Genomic DNA, 25,194 nt, shown 5'->3' on the forward strand with positions numbered 1-25,194 from the left:
GAAAAGTGCAAGATAGATAGATAGATCAGATACTTTATTGATCCCCAGGGGAAATTCAAGAAATGCAATGATAGAATGCAAGAATGAAGAATGCAATGTAATATACAAAGTATAGACAGTGGTGCATAGACAGGTCAAGAATTATAGTGCAGTGTAGACACTAGTATACAGTTGATTTACAGAAGGTGGTTTATAAATTAAATATAAATATGCAGTGCAGTGTATTAGCAGTTACCTTATAAGAGCAGAATAAATATGGCTATGTATAAGTGTAAGTGTAATTACAGTATGTACATTTGTAAATAAATAGAACACTATGGGTGGGATAGGGTAGTGCAATTGTCCGGGTCTGGGGATGTCCGCCTCCTTGTTGTCCCTGTCAAGGTTGCTATGGTCGTGAACACTTCAACAGGCATAAGCAAGGAGACATCGGGCGGGGGCAGGTTACCGGGATGCAAAGCTAGAGTTCAGTAGGGTGACAGCCGCAGGAAAGAAGCTTCCTCTGAACCTGCTGGTTCGGGTGCAGAGAGACCTGTAACACCTCCCGGAGAGGAGTGGGTTGAACAGTCTGGTTGGGGTGAGAACAGTCTTTGATGATGCTGCGCGCCTTACGCAAGCATCGCTTGCCCTGGATGGCCTCGATGAAGGGGAGTGAGGAACCGATGATGCGTTGGGAAGTTTTCACCACCCTCTGCAGTGCTGTTTTCGGTCATAGGCAGAGCAGTTGCCATACCAAACTGTGACACAGTTGGTGAGGATGCTTTCAATGGTGCAGCGGTAGAAGTTCACCAGGATCTGAGGAGGACTCTCTTTAGTCTCCTCAGAAAGAAGAGACGCTGGTGAGCCTTCTTGATCAGGGTAGAGTTGTTGATGAGGAAAATAAAAATGGGACGGTAGGTAGGTCAATATTTCTTTCAAGATTCAAAGTAAAAAAAAAAAAGTACAATTTTGGTCATGGTGATTACGTAGGAATGAATTTACACAAATGTGCATATCGTGACGTAACTGACTGGGTCTTCAACCCGTGCCTTCAGGCGCACCAAACCTCAAAGGCGCAAACCTCATTCTGATGCAGGTTATATAGACCAGCCTTTCTCAAACTTCTTTGACCTGAGGCCCGGTCATGGCAGACTTTTGGGTCATAGGGCTCATCTACATGTACCCAGAAAGAAGGCTACAATAGCTCTTGGCCACGTTATATTGAAATTTGACTATACAATACTCAATGCTATACAGTGTATTATACAGTCTCTGCTCTGTTTCTAAGGAAGTTCCAAAAAACAACGTCGTTCTATTAAGTTTCGTTAAATAAATAAATAGCCTTCAACAGGTTGAAGCGGAGCTTTGATACCAACGTTATCGATTAGTTTCAGTTTCTCTCGCGCAGACGCGCACTGAATGAATGCTCATACCACCACTTAATTGTAGGGCTCCATGTTTAATGACATCGATAGCAGAAACGTTTGTTTTCTTTTTTCGTCGATCCGCGGTTTCTTGATCAACTAATAAAAAAATTATCAGATGAAGCACCGGGCCTAATTTCACTCCACGACTCCGCGGACCAACAGTCTCCATGTTGCGGACCCATATTTTGAGAAATGCTGAATAGACCACAACCAATTTCAATACTCCGACACGGTCACCGTTAGACTAGGGGGAGGAGGGATGAGAAAAGATCTGGCCACAGTTCTTCCAGAACTTCGTGCCAAGTAAAAGCGTTATCAGTTTGTGTGAATGAAACGAAGCGTAGGCCATAGTGTGACATGCGTAAAACCAATGGTGTAGAGATGACGCCACAGGTTTTTTTTTAAGTGAGCCACGTTTGCATGTAGGCAATTTATATTCACAATACTTGGGCCTACTAAAAGAAATATTATTTTATTGCATTTGTATTGGTTGTTTAGAGTAAAAAAAAACAATCGGTCGGTATTAACGCAAGTTTACAACCGGCAAGTCGGTCGGACTAAAAGGGGAAAAAAATAAATATTTGGGTCGGTTCTAAATTGACAGGGTCGGTCGGGTTACGGCAAAGGAAAATATTTTTAAGGATGGCCCGGACCTCCTCCCTGTAGGCCGTCTCATCGTTGTTGCTGATGAGACCAATCACCATAGTGTCATCTGCAAACTTGACAATGGTGTTAGACCCATGTACAGGTGTACAGTCGTGGGTTTAAAGGGAGTAGAAGAGAGGGCTCAGCACACATCCCTGTGGTACGCTGGTTTTCAGGGTGATGGTTGAGGAGGTGTGATTATCTAACCTAACAGACTGAGGTCTGTTGGTTAGGAAGTCCAAAATCCAGTTACAGAGGGAGGTATTGATGCCCAGTTCACTGAGTTTGGTGATCAGTTTGGAGGGGATCATGATATTGAATGCTGAACTAAAGTCAATGAACAGCATCCTCACATAGGTGTTGCTATTGTCAAGGTGGGACAGGGCAGAGTGAAGTGCCGTAGAGACAGTATCCTCTGTGTCTGTGCTCCTGTTCTGATGGTAGGCGAATAGGAAAGGGGTCCAGTGAGGGTAGTAAGCAGATCTTGAGATGGGCCAGGACTAGCCTCTCAAAACACTTAATGATGGGGGTGAGTGCAACTGGACGGAAGTCATTAAGGCTTGTTGCAGTGGAGTGTTTTGGCACCGGCATGATGGAGGTGGTTTTGAAGCGTGCGGAGACAGGTGCCTAATTATGTTAGTCCAAACCTCATTCAGCTGCACAGCACAGGCCCTGAGAGGGATACCATCAGGACCAGCAGCCCTTCGTGCGTTAGTCCTGCTCAGTGCCGCACACACATTGGTGGTGGAGAGTGTGAGGGTCTGGTTGTCACGATTCAGCCTGGCCCCTCTCGGTCGTGATCCGTGTTTTGCTCTTGGCTGCTTTGCTCTGTCTGCCTTCGTTTGTCCTATGCCATGCCCTGTAATCCGTTCTATATATTCCCCTTGCTCACCTGTCCCTGGTTGCCTGATTGACTGCTGCATTTAAACAGGTTCACTCGACTTCTAGGTTGCCAAGTTATCACGCTTGCCATATCCACTGAAGGCTGATTTTCACGGATTGCTGCAATTGTATTGTTTGATTCTCCTGCCGATCTCTGGACTGTCTTGATTTGATCCTGCCTGACGTTTTGTGGACTTTCTGACCTGGAGGCAGTGCCGTCATGCCCATTGAAATTAAGGGGGCACGTGCCCCCTCTGATTTTTCCTCCCTGATATTTTTTTTTTAATCATAACTTTGAACTTTGTTCCTATTATGCTCCATAATAAGCCAGAGCCTGTAACGACTCAAATGTATTCTTCTGGAAGTGTAATAAATCGTAGGCTACCAAAATAGTTGAAGACCGATCAGCAGCCCTTTTCCTAGCAACTCACACCCCCCCACCAAAAAAAAGAAAAATCCTGATTGTGCCCCCCAAGAATTTTGGCTTGCATGACGCCCCTGCCTGGAGGATTACACAGACTTTCACTGGAACTTTTTGTGTTACCTTTTTGTGAGTAGCGAGGCTACATTTACTTTGTGAGTAGACTGTTGCTGATTTCACAAACTCTGGTCTACAAGACAACTGACTGTGTGTGTTGGGCCTGTTATTAAAGATACCGAAACGCAATTCCTGTCTCTGTGTCTGCATCTGGGTTCATAATAGTGTCCTGTCCCAGTGACTTCCGTTTTACTTCCGGTCCATGGGACCTATCTTTCAAAAAAATATGAACAGGAGTTAATGGAGAGATAACAATTATTTTTTTGGTCCAGTTTGAATTGTGCCACGAATTTCACATATGATGTGTGTGAATTTAAAAGATAATTTTTCATGTCAAGAAAGTACTGTTGTTCGATAGACTTCAAAAGTTATGTTGGTTTTGTGCGAATCCGCTCAGTGGACTACTCTCTCTCGTCTCGAACGATGTACGTCACCAATGTAATGAAACGATAACATTAGCTGCTGTGCTAGTTAACGGTTGCATCTTGCTGCCTGCTATGTCACTTAACAGTATCTAATGTACAGTCTATGGACGAATACAACTTACCTGATGTGTTTATTCCTCTGACTCATGGTATTTTCATCGGCAAGGAAAGCCCAATTAAGACCTGTTGCTGGTATGCTTGTACAATCTAGTGTGGCTGTGAATGAGCTAACGTCACTAGCGCGACTGATGGGTTTGTAGTCGTTGGAATTACAATCTTTCACAATGTTGTAATTCAATAGTTACGAAACAAACTGCAAATGTCTTTACATGAAAAATTGTCTTTAAAATTGACAAACATCATATGGGTAATTCAAGGCACAAGTCAACCGGGACCAGAAAATAATTTCTTTTTCGCCATAGACTGGCGTTCAAAATTTTTTGAAAGATAGGTCCCATGGAGGCAAACGGAAGTGGCGTCACTGGGACACTCTATAGACTTGCTCGTGACACTTGTGATCTGCAGAGACCACAGCCTTGATGGCCACCTCCTTGTTGTCCCTATCAAAGCGGCCATAGAAGTGGTTCAGCTCATCAGGCAAGGAGGTGTTGGTGACAGGGGGCATGGAGTTAGTAGTTTTGTAATCTGTGATGGCCTGGATGCCTTGCTACATTATAGGGCAGCCGTGGCCTACTGGTTAGCGCTTCGGACTTGTAACCGGAGGGTTGCCGGTTTAAACCCCCGACCTGTAGGCACGGCTGAAGTGCCCTTGAGCAACGCACCTAACCCCTCACTGCTCCCCGAGTGCCGCTGTTGTTGCAGGCAGCTCACTGCGCCGGGATTAGTGTGTGCTTCACCTCACTGTGTGTTCATTGTGTGCTGAGTGTGTTTCACTAATTCACGGATTGGGATAAATGCAGAGACCAAATTTCCCTCACAGGATCAAAAGAGTATATATACTAATACATGCGTCGGGGGTCCGAGTTGTTCTTGAAGTGATCCTCAATCCTTAGCTTAGTTGTGCTTGGCCTTTTTGATGCCCCTTTTCAGGTTAGCCCTGGATGAGCTATAGGCTTGAGCATCACCTGATCTGAATGCGATATCTCGTGCCTTCTTTTTCTGACTATCTCGTGTCTTGTTGAAACACCCATTTCAAAGGCATTTCCTCTTCAGCATAAGACAACATGACCTCTTCAAATATTTTTGATGTATTGAAACTGATCCATGATCTCTGGTGTGCGATAAGTAGGTCCAACACCACAGTATGAGAAACATCCCCATAACATGAATTGTGCACTACCGTGCTTTACTGTCTTCAGTCTACTGTGGCTTGAATTCAGTGCATGTGGGTCGTTGGACAAACTGTGCCTTTGAAATGGGTGTTTCAACAAGACAATAACCCAAAACACACCAGTAAGCGAGCAAAGTATTGGTTCCACACTAACAAAATTGACGTTATGGAGTGGCCAGCCCGATCCCCAGACTTCAATCCTATAGAAAACTTGTGGGGTGACATCAAAAATGCGGTTTCTGAGGCAAAACCCAGAAATGCAGAGGAATTGTGGAATGTACTGTAGTTCAATCGTCCTTGGGTGAAATACCTGTTCACAGGTGCCAGTAGTTGGTCGACTCCATGCAACACAGATATGAAGCAATTCTAATGGTAATGCAACTAGATATTAGTGCAGTGATTCAAGTAAAGCAAAATCTTGAGAATTTTTTCAGTTTATACAGTAAATGTTTGTAAAGAAAAATGCTATTTGCTGCTATTTTTTTGAACAGCCTAACATTCCTTTTTCTTCACTTTCTGTAAAGGTATAACACAAACTTGATCAATTTTGGTCATGTTTTGATTTGAAATTGAATGTGCAGTTTTCCCAATGCATTGATATTATGGAATTAACAGCTATTCTAAGGATTTTGAGCTTCATTCATTTTTTTAAAACACACTGCTATTATTCTGCACATAACTGTAAAATGAAACATCAATTTAATTATGAAAGATGTGTTTTTTGTCAACAAATGGTATTTTTGCACTTCTTTTTCCAGTAGTCGTTGTGCTGCAATTAGCACCCTAGGCTATCGTTATTAATAATAACAGAGGTATAATGACAATCACATATTGAGATGCATGCGGATAATATCAAGTGCATTTGTCTATGCACATTTCTAAAGGCTAAATGGACTATATATATATATAATTTTTCTCTTTTTTTGATATATATTTTTTTCCTTCTATTTGTTTGATCTGTGAAGTGACCTTGGGTGTCCTGAAAGGCGTTTTTTAAATAAAATGTATTATTATTATTATTATTGTTATTTCTAACATTATTTTTTGACGGGAGTGGTGACAGTTGTGTAGTCTAAATATGTACGATTTAAGAATAAGATCAGTGTATATTGCACAATGGAAAGCAGACATGTGCTATACAAGTAATAGAGGGCAGATTCTAATAGATTTTCACACAGCGATACAAGCAAAATGTCAATTTTTATTTTCAAGAAGAAAAATAATTTAATGGCACTTTGTACAGGCAGATGTAACATCACAAACAAGGCAGAAGTTTGTTTCTAACACAAAAAACTCTAAAAAAACACATTGTTGTTGTGAAACTGTAATACTTTCTCATTTCCTACTGTAGCCCATTTAAAAATATTCTTTCTTATTTATTCAGATATTTAATGATGTTTGGTTAGAAGCAAAATATAGAATAAGAATAAAAAAGAACATCCATCATAAATTTCAGACAATATTTATCATCCAACTGTGGAGTGTTAAAAAATATCAAACATCAGTTTAAGTGTATACATTATGACTATCAGCCTCATCAATCATGATCATAAACACGCTGACCAATTGATCTGCCATGGATTTTCATGTATCTCAAACAACACACACTGAGAGTAACCAGCCACATACAACCACTGACACTTTCTAGAACATCACAGCCATTATGGTAACACAAGGCACACACTTGGCTCTCATTGTAGCGTTAGAGGATATGCCAGGACACACTCAGTTGTAGATCAATGTTTCCACAGCCATGTAGCCAACTGGGTGATCCATATACCAAAGTTGCTTGAAATCAAAAGGTTATGATACTGTTTTCAGCTGAAGGAGAGGAAAGGCCCTTAAACAAGTGTCATGTCAATGATGGTAAAATGTATGGACACTGTGAAGTTATTCTGAAAGGGAAACAACTAGACAGGACCAAAGCACAGAGCAGATCAAACAAAATATGAGTAGATTCTGGGCTGACCTGTCTGATATTGTGATATGCATGCTCTGGCTCCAAAAAGCACTCACTATGTGTAACAGAGGTCGTAATTCATCCGGCACTCATGGCCCTCGAACCCGCCACCTCAACACTCACCGGCATGGGAGTCGAACGCTCTAACCACTGAGCTAAAAGCCCAGGCATCCAACTCAGCGGTTAGAAGCGTTCTTAAGGTTAGGGGTGTGAGGATTTACACGCGCAACTAGCATGCTAGCTCAGTTCACCTCCGTTACATTATGCACAATCCGGTTCTAATTTGAACACATGGCAGCTCTCATTTCAACAAATGGCTTGATTTCTTCACAAAGCAAGGGTATGACTCAATGATGTCCACAATATAGTCACAGATATATAAGACCTTGGTAGTTACTGACCCATTTTCTCAGTGGAGGCTAGCATTTCAAGTCAGTCATTCGGCCACCAATTCTATCCTAATAGCTGCTAAAAAAGGTAATATCTAACCCACGTTAAAGATAAAATCAGCAATTTCTATTCAGAATACTTTCTGTAGCATTTGGTGAAATCTTACTAATTTTCAACCGTATGATATAGTATTTGAAAATAAAAATCCAGCCAATCACCAACTAAAATACAATTCATGATTCTCCATCAAATCGACACTGTCGCTATGCAGAGCATCTGTGTTGCCGTGTAATCCCTTTCACGCCCCACACTATCAGCTGACGTGCACCTCCTCAAAATTGAGGTGATGTAGATCACAAGGACTACAAAGTTGCCCTGTGTTAATATCTGGTTATATAATATATAGCTGGAAAATACAGTTGCATTAGCTGGACGAGAGTGGAATGAGAGTGTTACTCATTGAATTTCTTGAGTTTCATAAGGGCTAACTTCTGCCAAAATGGCTGACTACCTTTAACAATATCAAAATATTCTGTAAAGCATTGGGGTGGGTCATATACAGTGCTACAAAGGTGGTCAGAGGTACAAAAAACAACAATAAAGTGAATCACAGTGGTACTGCATAGATGTATTGCATATGTATGGCACTCTCTTCAGCAGGGATATCCAAATCCTCCATCTAGACGAGACTTGTACCCTACTGTGGTCTCATGGAGCCACACATGTGCTACCCTATATGACTGGTAGTGGTGGTGGAGGGGGGAGTACATGTGGAATGATAACAGCATAAGCAGCATTTGAAAAATCAAAATCAAGCCAAAAACTGGCAGTGCTCCAAGGGGGATTGAAAATCTTTGGCTAACAGCTAAAGAGGGATTTTTAGGTGGGTCTTTGGAAAAGGAAAGGCCTGCCTGAAATATAGTTTTTTTTTTTTAATGTGCCTCTTGTCCACAATGAATCAATTTGCCTCCACACTGTGATCTGTCATCATGTACAGTTCTGGCCCGATGACACTCACTTTACATTCAGTGTGCACATTATTCCAACGTAACACCCCAGGTGACAGAGAACTCCGGGATGGATCTGTTCTAGAGTCTGGTGGATTGTTTTGGCTGGCTCCTCTACAGATGGGCTATATAGCCAGGGTGCTCATTAGTTAATGCCGGAGGGCAGGTACTAAAGAAGAAGAATGAAAAGCCATACGTAAGAGAGATGCCCCTTAAAACAAAAGATAACACGCACACACACATGCACACACACACACCACACTGACATACAGGGAAGGTTTATGGAGTCATTGAAGGATACCATGATGTAGCAAATATCTCCCTCATTCACATGATCACGCACACATACACACACAAAAGATATTGATACACACACAAGATATTGCAAGTCTTTGACTGACACCATGAAGAAGTCCTTAACACAAACAAAAAAAGACTAACACACACATACACAATCACAAACCGTTAGGGGTCTACAAAGGACACCATGATGTAGCGTGTGCCCTGCGTGGTGGGCAGGCCCTCGTGATAGTGGGTGAGCCGGCCAGGGTGCATGAAGGACCAGCCCTTGCGCGGGGCCTCCACCTTACAGTCATACCGCAGGAACCGGCAGCCACCACCCTGTGGATGAGGGATGGAAGTTCCAGTTAGTATACTTACTTACAGCTTACTTTACACCACAGGTTGGGGCTAATTCTGAGCAGTGCACAACCACTTCCCCTGCCCACATTTTTTCCTACTGGCTTGGGGATCGAACCAGCAACTCTTCGGTTACAAGCCTGAAGCCCTAACCAGTAGGCTACGGCCCCACCATTCTTTATCGATGAAGGAAGCAATCAAATTCTGTGACGATGCATGCTATCTGCTACCTACGTTCCTGGTATGACAAAATTAAATTTAATGATTTTACCAAAACTTTCAATGAATTTACAAAATTCCTTGATTATTCGAGGCCTGGAATTTTACAATTCCACGATCTTTCCAGATTTTCCACAGCCGTGGGAACCCTGATACCTGGTAGTCTTTGCCCTTGCTGTTGAGGGCGATGTTGATGGTGAATGTGGAGGAGTCGTGGTGGGGTCTCAGAAAAGGCTGCTCATCTGGACGGTACCGCACAACAAAGTTCATGATCGCCTGAGCCTGCACTCACACATATGACACACACACACACACACACACACAGGTCAATACCATGTCAGATCAGTTTATATTTGCACAGACAGGTGTAAGGTATGATGTTGTTGCAGCTACACTGTAACTTTTCATGAATACAGTGTACTACCTTTGGGAAGTAGCCTGGGTAAAGTTTTTCAGTGACCGGGGCAATGTACTCCTTGAGGAACTTGAGCCACTCCTTCTCAAACTGGATCTGGTTCATGTGGATGTCTACTGTAGGTACGTTTTCATAGCCTCCACTTAGACGCTCATCCTGGCATACACACACACACACACACAAACATATAAGGGGGGGGTTAATAGATGTTTTTTGCATTCATAAACACACTGGGAAGCTGTACAAGCTCACTCACACTTAAATGGTTTTGGTAAATAAATACATGCACACATTTCCACAAATAAAAACACAGTACACAGTGCATACAAAAATCAATGCACATATACACAAACGCTTACACAAATACAAACAACATTCATACAGAAAACCTTGTACTTAAAAAGATCTGCAATGTTACAGAACTACCCAAGAAAACATGCATACCTTGTGATTCCCATTGGACCATTCACCATGGTCCTCCATGGTCTCAACCAGCTCATCACACATGCGTTCAGAAAATGCCGGAAACCAGTACACATCTGGGCACGGCTGAGGGAAAGAAGACATAACACATAGCAATACATCTATCAGAAGTGGAGCTCAACACAAGCCACATGAACACCAGGCTGTCCATCAAAACACAACACCATAGACAATTAAAAAAAAACTTGCTTCAGTCCAGGTCAAATAAGAGCACTCCAAAAAAACCACTCGGTGAGTTGCACAGTTTTGAAAACGACGATAAGTGTTGTTTTAGGACATGTTTGTGCATGCCTGTTGCAGCCACTCTGAAGCAGTAAAGGCAATTTAAAACGAGTCAGAAAAGTCGAGACAGGACCAATCGTCAAAATTTCGGTGTCCACCACTCTAGTTCATCCAAAACAAACCATAAAAGGGACTGAAAGTGCTAAATACCGGAATTTTCCTTTAACCAGCTGAATTCTCACAGCCAGTCTTCCCGAAAATGGTGGGCCCAGGCCTTTCTCGCCACTCGCCACACAAACCTCTGACACTCTGACGTTTTTTTTATCATTTAATAATGATAATAATGACAAAGTAATTTTGTTGTACAAAATTAATTTCTTAAGAAATACTGTTAATTTGATGCTGTTTAATTTATGTATAAATGGTGCACTGTCACTTTAAGACTCTTTTGCCAGCTCCACTCAAATATAGCCTATGGCTAGTGCTGTGCCTATGGCTGTGCCTTCTCACAGTTTATAAATGGTCAGTAGTGGGAACTAATGTTGCCTTCGCGATTTCCTTTTAAAAGTTTCTTAATAAAAGAAGATATCAATTATCAACAATCACAAGCCAGCTGGAACCTGTCGCGCTCTCTCTCCCTCTTGTGCGCGCTCAAATGCGTTCCCAATTAAGTCAAGTCAAGTCAGTTTTATTTTTATAGCGCATTTAACATACACAGAGTGCAACACAAAGCGCTCCACATACAAGACACATAACAAAAAGACAAAAGATGCCGGACAGAGCGGCGTAGTCGCCAGCGTACCCGTGACACCAAGACATACAAGTATAAGTATAAGTATATATACTCTTTTGATCCCGTGAGGGAAATTTGGTCTCTGAATTAGTGAAACACACACTGCACACACAGTGAGGTGAAGCACACACTAATCCCGGTGCAGTGAGCTGCCTGCATCAACAGCGGCGCTCGGGGAGCAGTGAGGGGTTAGGAGCCTTGCTCAAGGGCACTTCAGCCGTGCCTACTGGTCGGGATTCGAACCGGCAACCCTCCAGTAACAAGTCCGAAGTGCTAACCAGTAGGCCACGGCTGCCCAAGACAGACAACAAACAAATTAACAAATAAAAAGTAAAAAATAAAATAAATTTAAAAAGAAAAATAAATCATGTTAAATTAGTCCAATTTCCAAACCGGCTGAAAATGTCCAAAGGCAATGATGACCCGCGTGAAAACTGACCACGGCTGTGTCTTCACAACCGATGCAACGCCAACAAAGTTCTTTATAGCAGCTAGCAGCTAACTGACCAACCCGGAGAATTCACTGGCAGTCTGGAGAGTACTGGAAGAACAAGACCGAAATCGTGATGGGCGACGCTGCCGATTAGCAGCTCAGTGGTCCTAGACAGCGACAGTCTGTTGTTTCATGGTTATTTAATTAAATGGAGTAGCATAATGTAAATTTGATCTGCTGGAGATTACAAAGAATATCATCTCTATGTAACATGCCGTTTTGACATTGACATTGTAAACGTTCTCTAAGAAGAGTGTAAAGCAGTTTGCAGTAAAGTTAACCATAACGTTGTCTATCGATGGGGGAAAAAATAGCGAGCAACCTATGATAACCTAATGCTGGATTAAAGTGTGTGGCGGGCCGGATCTATGATAACTTAATAAATGCTCGGCGGGCTGGATTAAAGTGTGTGGCGGGCCGGATCTATGATAATAAATGCTCGGCGGGCTGGATTAAAGTGCGTGCAGGCCGTAGTTTGGCCACCCCTGCTAGACTCTGGCACTAGCACACTAGCCGCAGGTCGTTAGAACGAGTCAACAGTTCGCTTGCTCATTGTTCAGACGCACGTAGCAGGTTGTGATCTGTCTCCTTCCCACAGACTTTTATGCACGCTCGATTATCTCTAGGACCCTCCCCCTTCACAGATTTGCCACTTATAGTGGCCATTCCCTATCCTTCTCACACTCATTGGCCTGCCACAGATTCCAGATTCATTGACACGTGTCAATTTAACGTGCAAAACAAAAGGGTCAAATTTACTGGTTGCCCATGTGCGACTGGATGTAAAATTCAGTCGCACACTCTCAAATTTCTACTTCTTAATAGGGAGCAGCATAACTTCAAAGGAAGCAGAATGTTGATTTATAGCTCACACAGGCTATAAATAAATCTATATTTTGACAGCCGGCTCTCTTCAAATTTGGCAGGGTAAAAACCTCATGCCAGTACTCATGTATTTATTTGGTGAATCATTTTTACTAGCTACCAAAATAAATGAAGCCTGCTACTGTGAAGGAATCGGATTGAGCTCTTCTGTGATGAACTGAGCTCTTACTGGCGGGCTGATGCATTGTGGGAGCTCTTACCTGTTCCACCACTTTCTCATCTTCCTCAAAGATCTTTGAATAATTCTCATGGATGTACTTTTCCTTCCAGTCCTGCAGGACAAAGATATAGAAAGACAAATTAGGAAATAGAGGAAGCAAGGGAGAGGGAACAAGAAGGAAGAATAAAAACAGGGTAGGGAAACAAGTGGACATAGAATGGAAAAACATGATAGTGAAGGAGAATGTAAAGGGTGGACCCACTTTATAGGCCACACTTATATGCTCAGTGTGAGCGTATAAACTTGTGTATGTGAAACTGATGTATGTAAACTGAGTGTATGACACTGAGAGCATGTACGCATGGGAGTGTATGACACTGAGAGCATGTAGGCATGGGAGTGTATGACACTGAGAGCATGTACGCATGGGAGTGTATGACACTGAGAGCATGTAGGCATGGGAGTGTATGACAATGAGAGCATGTAGGCATGGGAGTGTATGACACTGAGAGCATGTAGGCATGGGAGTGGGCATGTACGCATGGGAGTGGGTGTGCACAGCATGTACGCATGGGAGTGTATGACACTGAAAGCATGTACGCATGGGAGTGGGTATGACACTGAGAGCATGTAGGCAAGGGAGTGGGTATGACACTGAGAGCATGTAGGCATGGGAGTGGGTATGACACTGAGAGCATGTAGGTATGGGAGTGGGTATGACACTGAGAGCATGTAGGCATGGGAGTGGGTATGACACTGAGAGCATGTACGACACTGAGAGCATGTACGCATGGGAGTGGGTATGACACTGAGAGCATGTACGCATGGGAGTGTATGCATGGGAGTGGGTATGCACAGCATGTACTGTAGGAATGGGAGTGGGTATGTTCGCATGGGAGTGGGTATGTTCGCATGGGAGTGGGTATGTGCGCATGGGAGTGGGTATGTGCGCATGGGATTGGGTATGTACACATGTGAGAGTATGCACAGCACGTGTTATTTCTTACCACAGGATTGTCGAAGATCTGCCACATGTCTGGGTGGAGCCGGGTGGTGTTGTAATTGGTGGTGGAGATGAGGCGCCCAAACTCATCTCTATTTGACACAAACATGAACACCCCCTGCACAACACAACAACATCAATCACCAACCAACTATTTCACTTTTAGGAACTCCTATGAATACATGCTCTCTATCCAGTGTTTCCTGCATGCATGCACATGTAGTGGCGTGGGTACTCCAGGGCAAATCACATTTATTTCTCCTGCAGGAAACAGACAAAATCAGCACTTCTTTAAATGCTGATCCAATTGTTTTTATTTCATGAACATTTTTGTGGCATATGCTCAGGCGTACCAACATTTTTGCCTATTGCCTATAACTATCTGTGTGTGTGTGTGTGTGTGTGTCTCTCCGGTTAAATTATCCCGTCCCCCTAACACAATCTGAATTACAATCTGAATTTGAGAATAAGCCTCTGTTAAAGGAACAGACTCTACCGTTTGAAAGTTATTAAACAAAACGCATGTTGCATTTCAAATAGGAAGTGCACGCTTAAAACGTTTGTTTAACAACGAACGAATGAGTGATCAATGGTTCAAATATGGCCAGGCCCAGGCAGACTAGCTTTAAATATTTTTAGAGGCCAGACACGATGGATGATGATAAATTGGTAATGCCTGAAGCCTCAGATGTCCGGTCAGCTCCACCACCACCAGAGAAAAAGAAGTGTCGGGCGTATCTGTCGGACTCAGTGACGTTGGAAGTGGAGGTGCAGGGGGTGCGGCTGCACCAGACACTTCTCCGTCTAGACAGACCCATGGTACACTGGACATGCAACTGTGTTCTGTTCCCAAAGCATGCTTTCTCTGTCTATGATCTGCAGGGTTAGGGTGAAGGTTGCATTCTATACGGCCTGATTATGTCCTTCTTTAAGCTACATAGCCTGTCTCCAGTTTTCCAAATGAAACATTTTTTTCAAGCGGAAACTCTGATATATATATATGTCAACTTGTGACCTGGATAACAGACAACCTGACCAATAGGCCTTAAAGGAGAAATCCAGCCGATTTTTACATGGATCTTGATCGCTAGACATTGCCGAGTACTATCGATAGGAAAAATAATGACCAAAATCATTGCTACCTTTTGAGTCTGTTAAGAGGCAAAAAAGGCACATTTAGATGTGGGAATGGCTGAAGTGCCCTGTAGCAAGTGCCCTACAGCGCCGCTGTAGCAAGGCAGCTCAGTGCTCCGGATTAGTGTGTGCTTCACCTCACTGTGTGTTCACTGTGTGCTCTGTGTGTTCTCTCACACACACACACACACACACACACACACACACACACACACACACAAGCACACACACTCACCTGGTCTCGGACAGAACGGCAGAAGGCCATGTCTGGGTCTGTGCCATCCTGCTGGTAGATGCTGACTGCCTTGAGGCGTGAGCGGAGTATGGAGCCCTGGATCAGGTATACCTGAGTTAGGTAAGGCACGTTCCACACACCACTGCAAGACACACACACACACACACACAAACAAACACACACACACAGATCAATTAAGTAAATAATCCAGGTTGCTAACACATACACATTGTTCCTCAAAACCCACAAAAAGCCATAGGGACACTGACATGACATGGGGAATATTTTTGGAAATAAAAGGTACTTTGGTACTCTGACTTCAACAGGCTAACTATGATTTGCCTGTGACATTGCTGCAGTGATGCACATACGGGGCGGCAGGAGGGAGGGACTCACACTCGTTTGCCCTGGACGATGTCAATGTAGTCCTCAGAGCGTGAGTAGAAACCCTCCGGGCTCAGAGCGCCCCAGAAGTTGGACCAGAGCTTCCCGTGGCGAGACAGCATGGGAGCAATCACAGGCCTGAGAGGGAGGGGGGGAGGGAGGGAGGGAAAGAGAGATAGAGAAGAGACAGAAAAAAAAAGATTTGAGGTTGACACAATTTACACTAGGCATACCGGCTCATTTCAGACACTTCAGACTATCATCTAGAAGAGCTCTCTATACACATGGGTCATTGTTCGTTCAAGTCATCAAAGAAAGAGAGATATCAAGAGATACTAGTTCCAGTTTTTTCCACTCATTTAATGTAGGTATAGCTATGTGTGAGTGAAGGTGTATGGATGTAGGTGTGTATGAGTGTGTGGAGTTAATGTGTGTGTGGGTATGGAGAGTGGCAGAGGTCAGTGGTCACTCCCTAAAGGAGGTGGGTGGACAGAGTTGGGGGGAAGTCAGGGGCCGTACTTGTTTTCCTCGATGAGGATGCGCAGGATATCAGGGTTGATCAGAGCCACCTCAGAGTCGATGTTGAAGTAGTAGTCACAGCTGGGGTCCTTCTTACAGGCCTCCCTACACACACACACACACACACGCACGCACACACACACACACACACACACACACACACACACACACACACACACACACACACACACACATTAAAAATCCACCAGAGTCATAATCCCAAAGATTACCCATAATCCCTGGTAAAGATGTGCAGCATGGTAGAATACTGCATAAGGGCAGTGTTTTTAACAGTGCGACAATTAGACTAGTTTTACATGTGATTGGCTCTAAGAGGCTGACAATTATTGAACAGTGGAAGAGTAACAGGGCTCCAGGTTTGGTACATGTATTTAGTATAAGTTTGTTTATTTTCATTATTGCCATTTGTTTATTTTTCATTATTGACTAGTGCAGTGCCTGTTCAAAACATGCCATTTCTGTAGAAAACCTGTATCCCAATTACGTGCCCACAAGGATGCCTACTTTAAAAACTAGATGTACCGCAAAGTGGTACAAAATATGACCGCCGCTCAGCCCTGCACATTCTCTCTGCAAAAATAAATCACCCTTGTTAATTTGTCTCCATCTCCTACTCCAGGGGTCTTCAACCTTTTTCAGCCCAAGGACCCCTTGGCTGAGAGAGACACTGAACACTGAGCAACTTTTGTGTATGTAAATGAGTGTGTGCACGTGTGCGTTTGCTTTTTTATATGTGTGTGCTTCTCTGTGTGTGAGACTGGTACTTAATATGTAGGCAATCCTATCCTCTAGTACTAATTGACAGATGCAGTGGTAATTCCTAGCTATAGTCTCCTCTGCACTGTAGTTTACATGCTATTCTATTGCTGTAGCTGTAGCTTTGTAGCTTGTTAAAATCCTTAAATGTTATTCTATCGCTGTAAGTCACTTTGGATTAACACGTCTGCCGAATGAATAAATGTAAATGCAAATGTTATTGTTACTAGTTTGCTTAATGTTGGCCAACTTCTAAAAACTGTTTACTGTTCATTTTAACTATTGTAAGGTTCATATTCTGCTAAATACAATTACCATAACCATAACTTTAGTATAAGTACTTAGCTTTAAGTGTTAGTATTGAAACAATATAGGTTTAGTTTGGGTTTAAGCTGTAGCACTGTTGGAGTCCAAGTTTAGTATGGGTTTAATGGAGAACTCACACTGCCTGGGTTCTGGCCACAGCCTGCTGCATGTTCTCCTCTGGGCCAATGATGGTTGCCGAGGGGAACAGAGAACGGTGACGGGCCCAGAACTGCTCAATGTGTCGCTCATGATGCACCACCTATACACACACACCCACACATGCAAACATCCACACCCACACACACAAACAAAGGTCAGCAACACAAAAAGGACAGAAAGATTACTAAGCACATGGGCAATTTAGCAAAATTGAATGAATATCTGTGTGAGTACTGTGTGCCTAAATTGTATATACAATGAAGTAAGGCCTATTTTATAAAAGAGTTATATTACCATATATAGATTGATCAGAGGATTGTTGAAGTGCTTGAGTGTGTACGTACGTTATTGTGTATGAACAGACGCAGGCGTGAGTGTGGGTAGTTGAGGGTGGCTAGACGCTCAAGGAACTCCTCCATGAATGGAGTCGGCTGCTCGATAAACACACCGATGTGAACTATTGGCATTTCTTCATCCTGAAAACACGCACACACACATGGGTCAAGATATTATTGCAGAATTCACTGTCCCTTTGTATAATCATGCTTACAATAATACATATTTTATACAAAGTGGTTATTGCTCCATCTGATTCTAAAAGTGTAGAGGGTTCAAAATGTGATCGCCATATTTACATCTTTTGCAAGAGAACTACTGTTACATTTTCTTAGCTTTATTTTCATTAGCACATTCATAAACACACACACACACACAAGCAAACCAAGCACACTAACACACCGGCACATCATTGAAGTAGAGGAGGTCATCATCACAGGTTCCACAACCATTCTCATATGTCCAGGCAGTCGGAACGTAGTTACCAAGGTAGTTCAGCTGCAACTGAAGGAACACACAGCAGCAACAAATCAGACTTTAAATGATAATAAACGAACACTCTGCCTGTTTGTTTGATGTGCTTTAGCCTATTACAAATAGTTTGTTATTTGTTTACCTTAGTTGGTCCGTTACCATGGATGATGACAGGAAGTGTGTCATAGGCCACATTTCGAGCACGTACACGAGCTTTCTCAAACTTCAGCACCACCTCCTCTGCAAAAATAATTACTAAGGTCAGTTCAAAATGGTCAATATGGGGGGTGGGTGGCGTGGTTGTTGAAGTCCAATTTGTGGGTCTGGGATAGGTCTAAGTCAAATGAGTCAAGTACTGGCATGTATGTGTACGTTTGTGCATAACCACCTGTATTTGTATCTGTACATTGAGTGTGAATATGTGTGTGTGTGTGTGTGAGATAGAGAGAGAAAGAGCACATTTTTTCTCACCAAGGGCACCATTGAGATTCTGAATCAGATGAGAGCGGTGGTCCAGTGTCATGTTAAACCGTGTCTGAGAAAAGATACACAGAGAGTCAGACACATACACATATGTAATGTATGCATACAGGCTGCATACAGGCTACATTTAACTGCACATAGATGCTCACACAGACACAAACAAACTATCTTACTCTTTGTTCTTTGTCGAGGTAGATCCTGGTGTAGAACAACTGGTCATCATCATTATCTTTTAACTTCCACTGCTTCACAATATTATAGAGGTCAGAAGCATAGCCAATGAAACCTGTTCACAGATACAAATGTACATTTTAGATTTCACTGTGACATATTTAGCCATCCTATTCAAATAAAACATATGGGGCAAGAGACTTTCAACTTATTCATGTATTTTTTTCTCTTTCTCATGTCAGCTTTCAACTAGGCCTGAGCCTGTGTTGATTTGCCTATTAATTTATTAGAAAGAAATGTAGAGATCTTCAAATAAACGGTGTGTGTGTGTGTGTGTGTGTGTGTGTGTGTGTGAATGCTCGTGCCTACCTCCAGAGTTGAGGTAGCGCTTGCCATTGAGGACAGGCGGGTATTTAGGGGCCAGGCGCTGGTCAGGCCAGCAGAAGCCCTCGGCGGAGAACACCACCCTGTGACCCAGCTGGGAGAACTTCTGCAGCAGCTCCTTAGGCCCACTTGCAAAGATCACATCATAACTACAGAGGAGAAGAAGATGGAGGGGGAGAGAGATGTTTACTGGAACAGGTCTCAAACCCTTACATCAATCGACTATTACAAATGCAAATGATGCATGAGAACACCCAATAAAGACTTAACCACATGTAAATCCACATGTACTACTTCCTCAGATTAAAAATAATTAGAAAGATAGTCCATATTTTGTTTCAATATATTGTGCTGCTACTGTGGTGTATGATTTTATTTTTAGATACCCACTGTCTATTTATTTTACATTAATTTTATAATTACTAAACATAATTTTAGGAGGCTAACCAAGTGTGTAGTTAAAGAAGCACTACGCAACAATTTGAGCAAAAATGCAGGTTAATTAAAATGCAGCTTAATTATGCAGGTTGAGAGTCGTTCTGATGGTTCTACAACACTTTCTGGGTCGTTTGGTGGGTGCTTCATCTACCCCAATCGCTTCTCCGCGGAAAAAAACGAATATGGAACTTTCTGGACCCGGTCCGGGTAAATCCGGATGTGACTCAGAGGAAGTATCCAATCATGCCTCGAAAATGTAGTCAGATTGTAGTATCGAAGAAGACTGCAAAACGGACCCCGACTTGGCTTTGTTGCTGTTGAAATTGTAAGTAGCCTACCCTTGGGTGAACTTCGTCTTTGTAATGTGGTTTGATACAGTAGTCTCTTGAACAATGTGTTTTCTCAACTGTTTTATTGTGAGCCCTGTATGTGTTTACCTTGGTTTCTTGATGGCTAGCTCGTTAGCTAGTGGGGGTTTAGTGTAGCAGTCACTTGCTACCGAAGCTGCAGGGGGAGCTGTGTAGTGAAAAATGCGAGCCTAAATCCGGCGAAAACCCAGAAACAGCGAAGGAATAACCAGACCTGCATAGTGCTTCTTTAAATACACAGCATCATCATGTGCATCATTATGTGTGTGTGTGTGTGTGTGTGTGTGTGTGTGTGTGTGTGTGTGTGTGTGTGTGTGTGTGCCATGCACCCGCAACGGGTGGGGTGTTACTAAAAAAACGCCATGAAAACTAATTATAGAGTGGCACTCCATATAGAAAGTAACATGAAAGGAGAGAGCATAAGTATGACAGGGTGGGTCGAAGAGAAAGGGAGGGAGAGAAAGAGGAGGAGAGGAGGAAGAGTTCTATTCCGTTTCAAGCCCTTCCAGGCTCACCCCGTCATTTACACGTGCACGTGGTGTCACCAATAAGGCATCATAGCCAGCAGAACCCTTACCATGGGCTTACCATGGGGATCGACTCCTTCTCTCTCCTAACTGTGCAAGAGTGTAATTTCAGGGCTGTAATTCAGTGCGAGAGAGCGGACTGAACGTGAGATGTTTCCAGATGACAGACTGACTGGAATGTGAACACACACTCATTCTTATACCAGCAACAGCAACACTAGCAAAGTACAAACGTGATCTTCACTGTTACAGGAAAACTAAGCAGCAGCTGGTATTCGATCTCCATGCACAGACTTAATTTATAATAATAACGCTAAATGTATCAAACATGATGTAATAGGTAGCTAACTATACATTGATAACCATGTGGACAAGCTTAATGTATTGTGTGTGTAAAACTGTGGTGGAAGCGGTACAGGGACTTCAACTGGCTGTAACGTGATTCAACAAAAGGTAGACAAGAATAGCCTGTGTTAGTTGGATGTTTACCTCTGCACACCACATAAGTAGTATGTATGTATATATGTATGTATGTATGTATGTATGTATGTATCTACGTATCTATCTATCTATCTATATGTAGTTATGTTATTTAACAAACAGGGATTAGAAAAAGACCACTATATCACTAAATGTTACAGTATATAAAACTCCACAAACTACTGTCAGTTTCAAACACTACTGAATATAAAATTAACACAATAAATTAAAGGAAATCAATGTCAAGTCAAATGAAAGAACCAGTACCTAGGCTATATCCCCTTTATTTATCAGTGCTACTAGGGATAGCCTAGTTATTGCATTGTATCAGAAACTGGGGCGGGCTGGGCTCAATGATCCAGCATGACTGTAAAAGACTGACTGTGTGTGTGTGTGTGTGTGTGTGTGTGTGTGTTTGTGTGTGTGTGTGTGTGTCAGGTTGAGTGAGTCAGGTGTAATGTTACAGGTAGATAAAAAGTGCATTGTGAATAAAGGGAGGAGTTGTGTTGCTAGCTCTCTCAATGTCACAATGAAACACATACAAACACACACAATCACAATGAAACACGCACAAACACACACAATCACAATGGGGGAATATGAGAGGGATGAAAAGACAGATAAAATAATAAGGACAGACACCCCATTATATAATACAATCAGAGACAAGGACGCACACACACCAAAAGTGAAGAAAGAAAATGAGGTCACACAGCGACACTACATTTCCCCCACAGCTTACTTATGAAGTGCCATGCACTACTGGTACCCTTATGGTAACAGTCAATCCCTCAATCTGCACATTGTTCTGATCTTTTTGTATCTCAAATAATGACTTTCTCTGTGATATCATTTATCAATCTTCTTAGCCCTTCCATCCAGAAATGGAAACACCATCTGAGACCCAAACCCCAGATGGTGAAGGTTTTAAACACCACTGTCCCACTCTATTACTAACTAAACAAAGTACCCCATTTGGGAAGTATTCTATGGGAATGGTAACTTATACTTCCTGTAATATAACCATTTTGTTTATATATGTTTCCATTCTGTTCTTCATACAATATATAGAGGAGTATTTATGGTCTCCTGCGTATGTTAGCAGAAACAAAATGTACTGACCTGTCCACAAACATGATGATGAGGTCCTCTTTGTCGGCATGCTTCTGGAGTTCATTCTTCAGCCAGCGCACCTTTTGACCTCCACCTACAGTGCGCGCCACATCACCTCCTTTCCACTCCTCACCCAGGCCAAGCACCTACACACACACACATACACACACACACACACACACACACACACACACACACACACACACACACACACACACACACACACACACACTGCTGTAGACTCCACCATCGTTTTAAACATTCATGCTCAGACAGAAACAGACTCCATAGGTGACATAGGTGACATAGGTCATAGGCTCTTCAAATGTCTTGTTTCTTGTTCTAAAAGGTTACAATTAACCTAAAGCAGCTGTTTACTCTCAGTTTACTATCTCTCCCTGTGTCATGTGCAGCTGCTGATCAATGTAATTAAAATGCTCTTGAATATTTGCATCATGATGTTAGTTAACATGCAGATCAAAAACAGGTTGAAAACACAGAGCAAAATAGCTCCAGGAGAGGGATTGAGAACACCTAAATTAAATATATTATACTGCCCTTAATATATGAAGAGGCAATCAGGGGGAAACAAACTCAGGTATTTTCTTGAAATGAAATGTAGTGAGAAAACTGTGTGTGTGTGTGTGTGTGTGTGTGTGTGTGTGTGTGTGTGTGTGTGTGTGTGTGTGTGCAAATACTTATCTACACCATATTTTCTCCTTTATGTTGTGTGTATGCGAGCAGAATGGAATTACCTTCACAGTATAATTGAACTCTCTGGCAGTTCTCATGAATCGTTTGAAGCCATCTGTTTCCTCTGTGGCGGCTGTGATCACCAACAAGTTTTCTACAAAAGCCATACAAGAAGAGTGACACAGTATGTATGTGTGGGTATGTGCAGGCATGTGTTTCAGAAAGAGAGAGAAAGGGAAAGAGAGAGAGAGAGAGAGAGAGAGAGAGAGAGAGAGAGAGAGATCAAAGACAGAACAAAACACTTACATATGCATTGTAATACTTTATATTCTTTATTAATTGCATGTTGTTGGTGTAGGCCTGGCACAGCTAACTTCCTGATACAACTGTATTCTGATGGAGGGGGTAGGTGGGTGTACTACAATAACAAGATACTCAGGAAAAATAAAAAGAGAGTGCAGGAGAAAGTAAATGAATGGGGAAATACAGCAATGGTAAAATGAGAAAGATGTAGAGACGTGCAGAATTAAGCAGCTAGAATGAGGAGGGTGGAGAAGCAGGAGAAATGAGATGAGGGGGTGGGAGCTTGAGAAAGGGCTACTAATCCATTTCCTGTCCCCACTGTGGTTCACAGAAAATGTTTGGAACCGCTAAATCTGGAGATAAGTTCTAGATGGTCTAGAATAGATAAAGAAATGCATTCCCTCTCTTCCTCGTTCACCTAAGCACGTGATGTCCTGAATAGAGAACCCTCAAATGTCCAACCCCATGGAACTTTCTAGAAGTGGAACTCATAAGACTACGCTACAGCTGGGTTAAGCATGCTGACAATATGTTGCCTATCCATGTGTGAATCAATAAAGCCATTGTACTAACTATGCTAGTTATGTTGGGTTCACGGCCGGGAGAGCACCAGGTTTGTCTCGGAAAAGACGCGAAAGTCGTAATTGACATTAATAACACACTGATAACTACATTATTAAAATGATGCCGTTATTGGGTGTAAATTGTTCCCGACGCGTCACGCTGGGATATCGAATGGATCCGTGGGCGAGGAAAACTGCTTAATGAAGTTGTGGATATTATACTGAAGAACCTGAGATGGAAAGTTTGGAGAGTTTTGTGAAAAGACTACTACTGCACCCAAAAAGGACATAGCAACATTACGCACATGGAGATATAGGCTACGGTGGAGAGAATACGATGGTCTACAAGAGGTCAAAAGAGTTCAAGCATAGGTATGAAGCACAGTAAAAGCGATAAACACCCGTCCCTTGCGTTTAGCTTTACGAAGTTCACCCAAGTAGCCCAGTAATTAAGATTGGTTAACCAATGTAGGATATATAATCGACAAATTAATCAGTATAACGTATCCATCTAACTAGTCTGCCAGCCTTTTGGGTGCCTAATGTTACCCCTAGACAGAATAAACGCTAGCTGGTGATTTAGTTTAATGTGTGTTTTGCAATTAAGCTAGCTAATTAAGGAGGGCATGTAGCCTAGGTCCTACTAACAAAAATGTTGTATGCAGGCAAGTCAAATGTAAGAAGTGTGAGTAGTCTAAGGGTAGGATCATTCACTGAAAGTGGCAAACCTTATCACCGTTTGAGCGACTGTTGTAGCGGGGTTACATACCTGGAGACATTTTTTTCCTATCAGCAGCCGATGAGTGGCCGATACAGCCCAGCATAAATGCACAAATCACAGCCAAAAGAGACAGATCCATTGCTTGCTTCTATATCGATATTCCGCGCTGCCGTGAGACGGGAGGTCCCCAGTTTCCCGGTGATTCGGTAGCTACTTGGGAGCCGATGAGCTCAGGACACCCTTTTTTGCTCCTCTCTCAGAACTCTCGCGTAATCTGGGAATAGAACAATTTTGTCAACAAGAAGCGGCAGGCATCGCTTCTCATTTTACAACCAATCACAGCGCATACTTTTTGAGTGACGGGCTCATAGCCAGTCAAGGCACTAAACCTATAACCGTACAGCCTATCAGGGAAAGACAGATGGAGAAGGAATCTTCTCAAAATCTGGCCCCTGCGGCCAAGGAAAGTTCTTGAAAGAGACGAAAGTTAGGAGCTTCGCATTTGCCACGTCTGAAGAATTCCATCTTCTTGCCAGAGGGGTGGTGTTTGGGGGTAAACTGTGGTCGCCGGTGTGTATGCGTAGTGGCCCCCCATACTAGTGGTTCACATACCTTTGCGACTTACTCGAAGTAGGCCTATGTTGAAAAGAAGATGCTCTGTTGGTTAGGGTGAACTGAAGTTGATTTATAATAAGCTGTCGATTGCTGCACGTAGGCCCACATTATTGTTTTCCAAATGCAACACAATTTAATTTAGTGAAATAATAAAG

General features: G+C 42.7%; 1 protein-coding gene across 3 annotated transcripts; it reads right to left on the reverse strand.

Moving 5' to 3' along the window:
• Nucleotides 1-6,368: 6,368 nt before the first annotated feature.
• Nucleotides 6,369-24,688, reverse strand: plod3 (procollagen-lysine, 2-oxoglutarate 5-dioxygenase 3). 3 transcript variants are annotated; one of them, XM_042069443.1, is made up of 20 exons: nt 24,473-24,688; nt 22,900-22,991; nt 22,154-22,290; nt 19,204-19,367; nt 18,837-18,949; nt 18,652-18,715; nt 18,323-18,420; nt 18,109-18,210; nt 17,715-17,846; nt 17,349-17,470; nt 16,129-16,233; nt 15,622-15,747; nt 15,226-15,367; nt 13,861-13,974; nt 12,894-12,965; nt 10,262-10,366; nt 9,827-9,973; nt 9,559-9,684; nt 9,008-9,165; nt 6,369-8,713 (listed from the first exon to the last, which is right to left on the reverse strand). In XM_042069443.1, exons 1-19 carry the CDS (start codon nt 24,561-24,563, stop codon nt 9,010-9,012), a joined length of 2,208 nt encoding a protein of 735 aa, XP_041925377.1. In that variant the 5' UTR covers nt 24,564-24,688; the 3' UTR covers nt 6,369-8,713; nt 9,008-9,009. The 3 variants fall into 3 exon arrangements, with proteins under 3 accessions (XP_041925377.1, XP_041925378.1, XP_041925376.1); XM_042069444.1 differs by having other exon boundaries at nt 8,996-9,165; XM_042069442.1 differs by having other exon boundaries at nt 6,369-9,165.
• Between the last annotated feature and the right edge of the window lie 506 nt (nt 24,689-25,194).

The sequence above is a fragment of the Alosa sapidissima genome, chromosome 18 (genome assembly GCF_018492685.1).
Source record: "Alosa sapidissima isolate fAloSap1 chromosome 18, fAloSap1.pri, whole genome shotgun sequence".
Lineage (NCBI taxonomy): Eukaryota > Metazoa > Chordata > Actinopteri > Clupeiformes > Clupeidae > Alosa > Alosa sapidissima.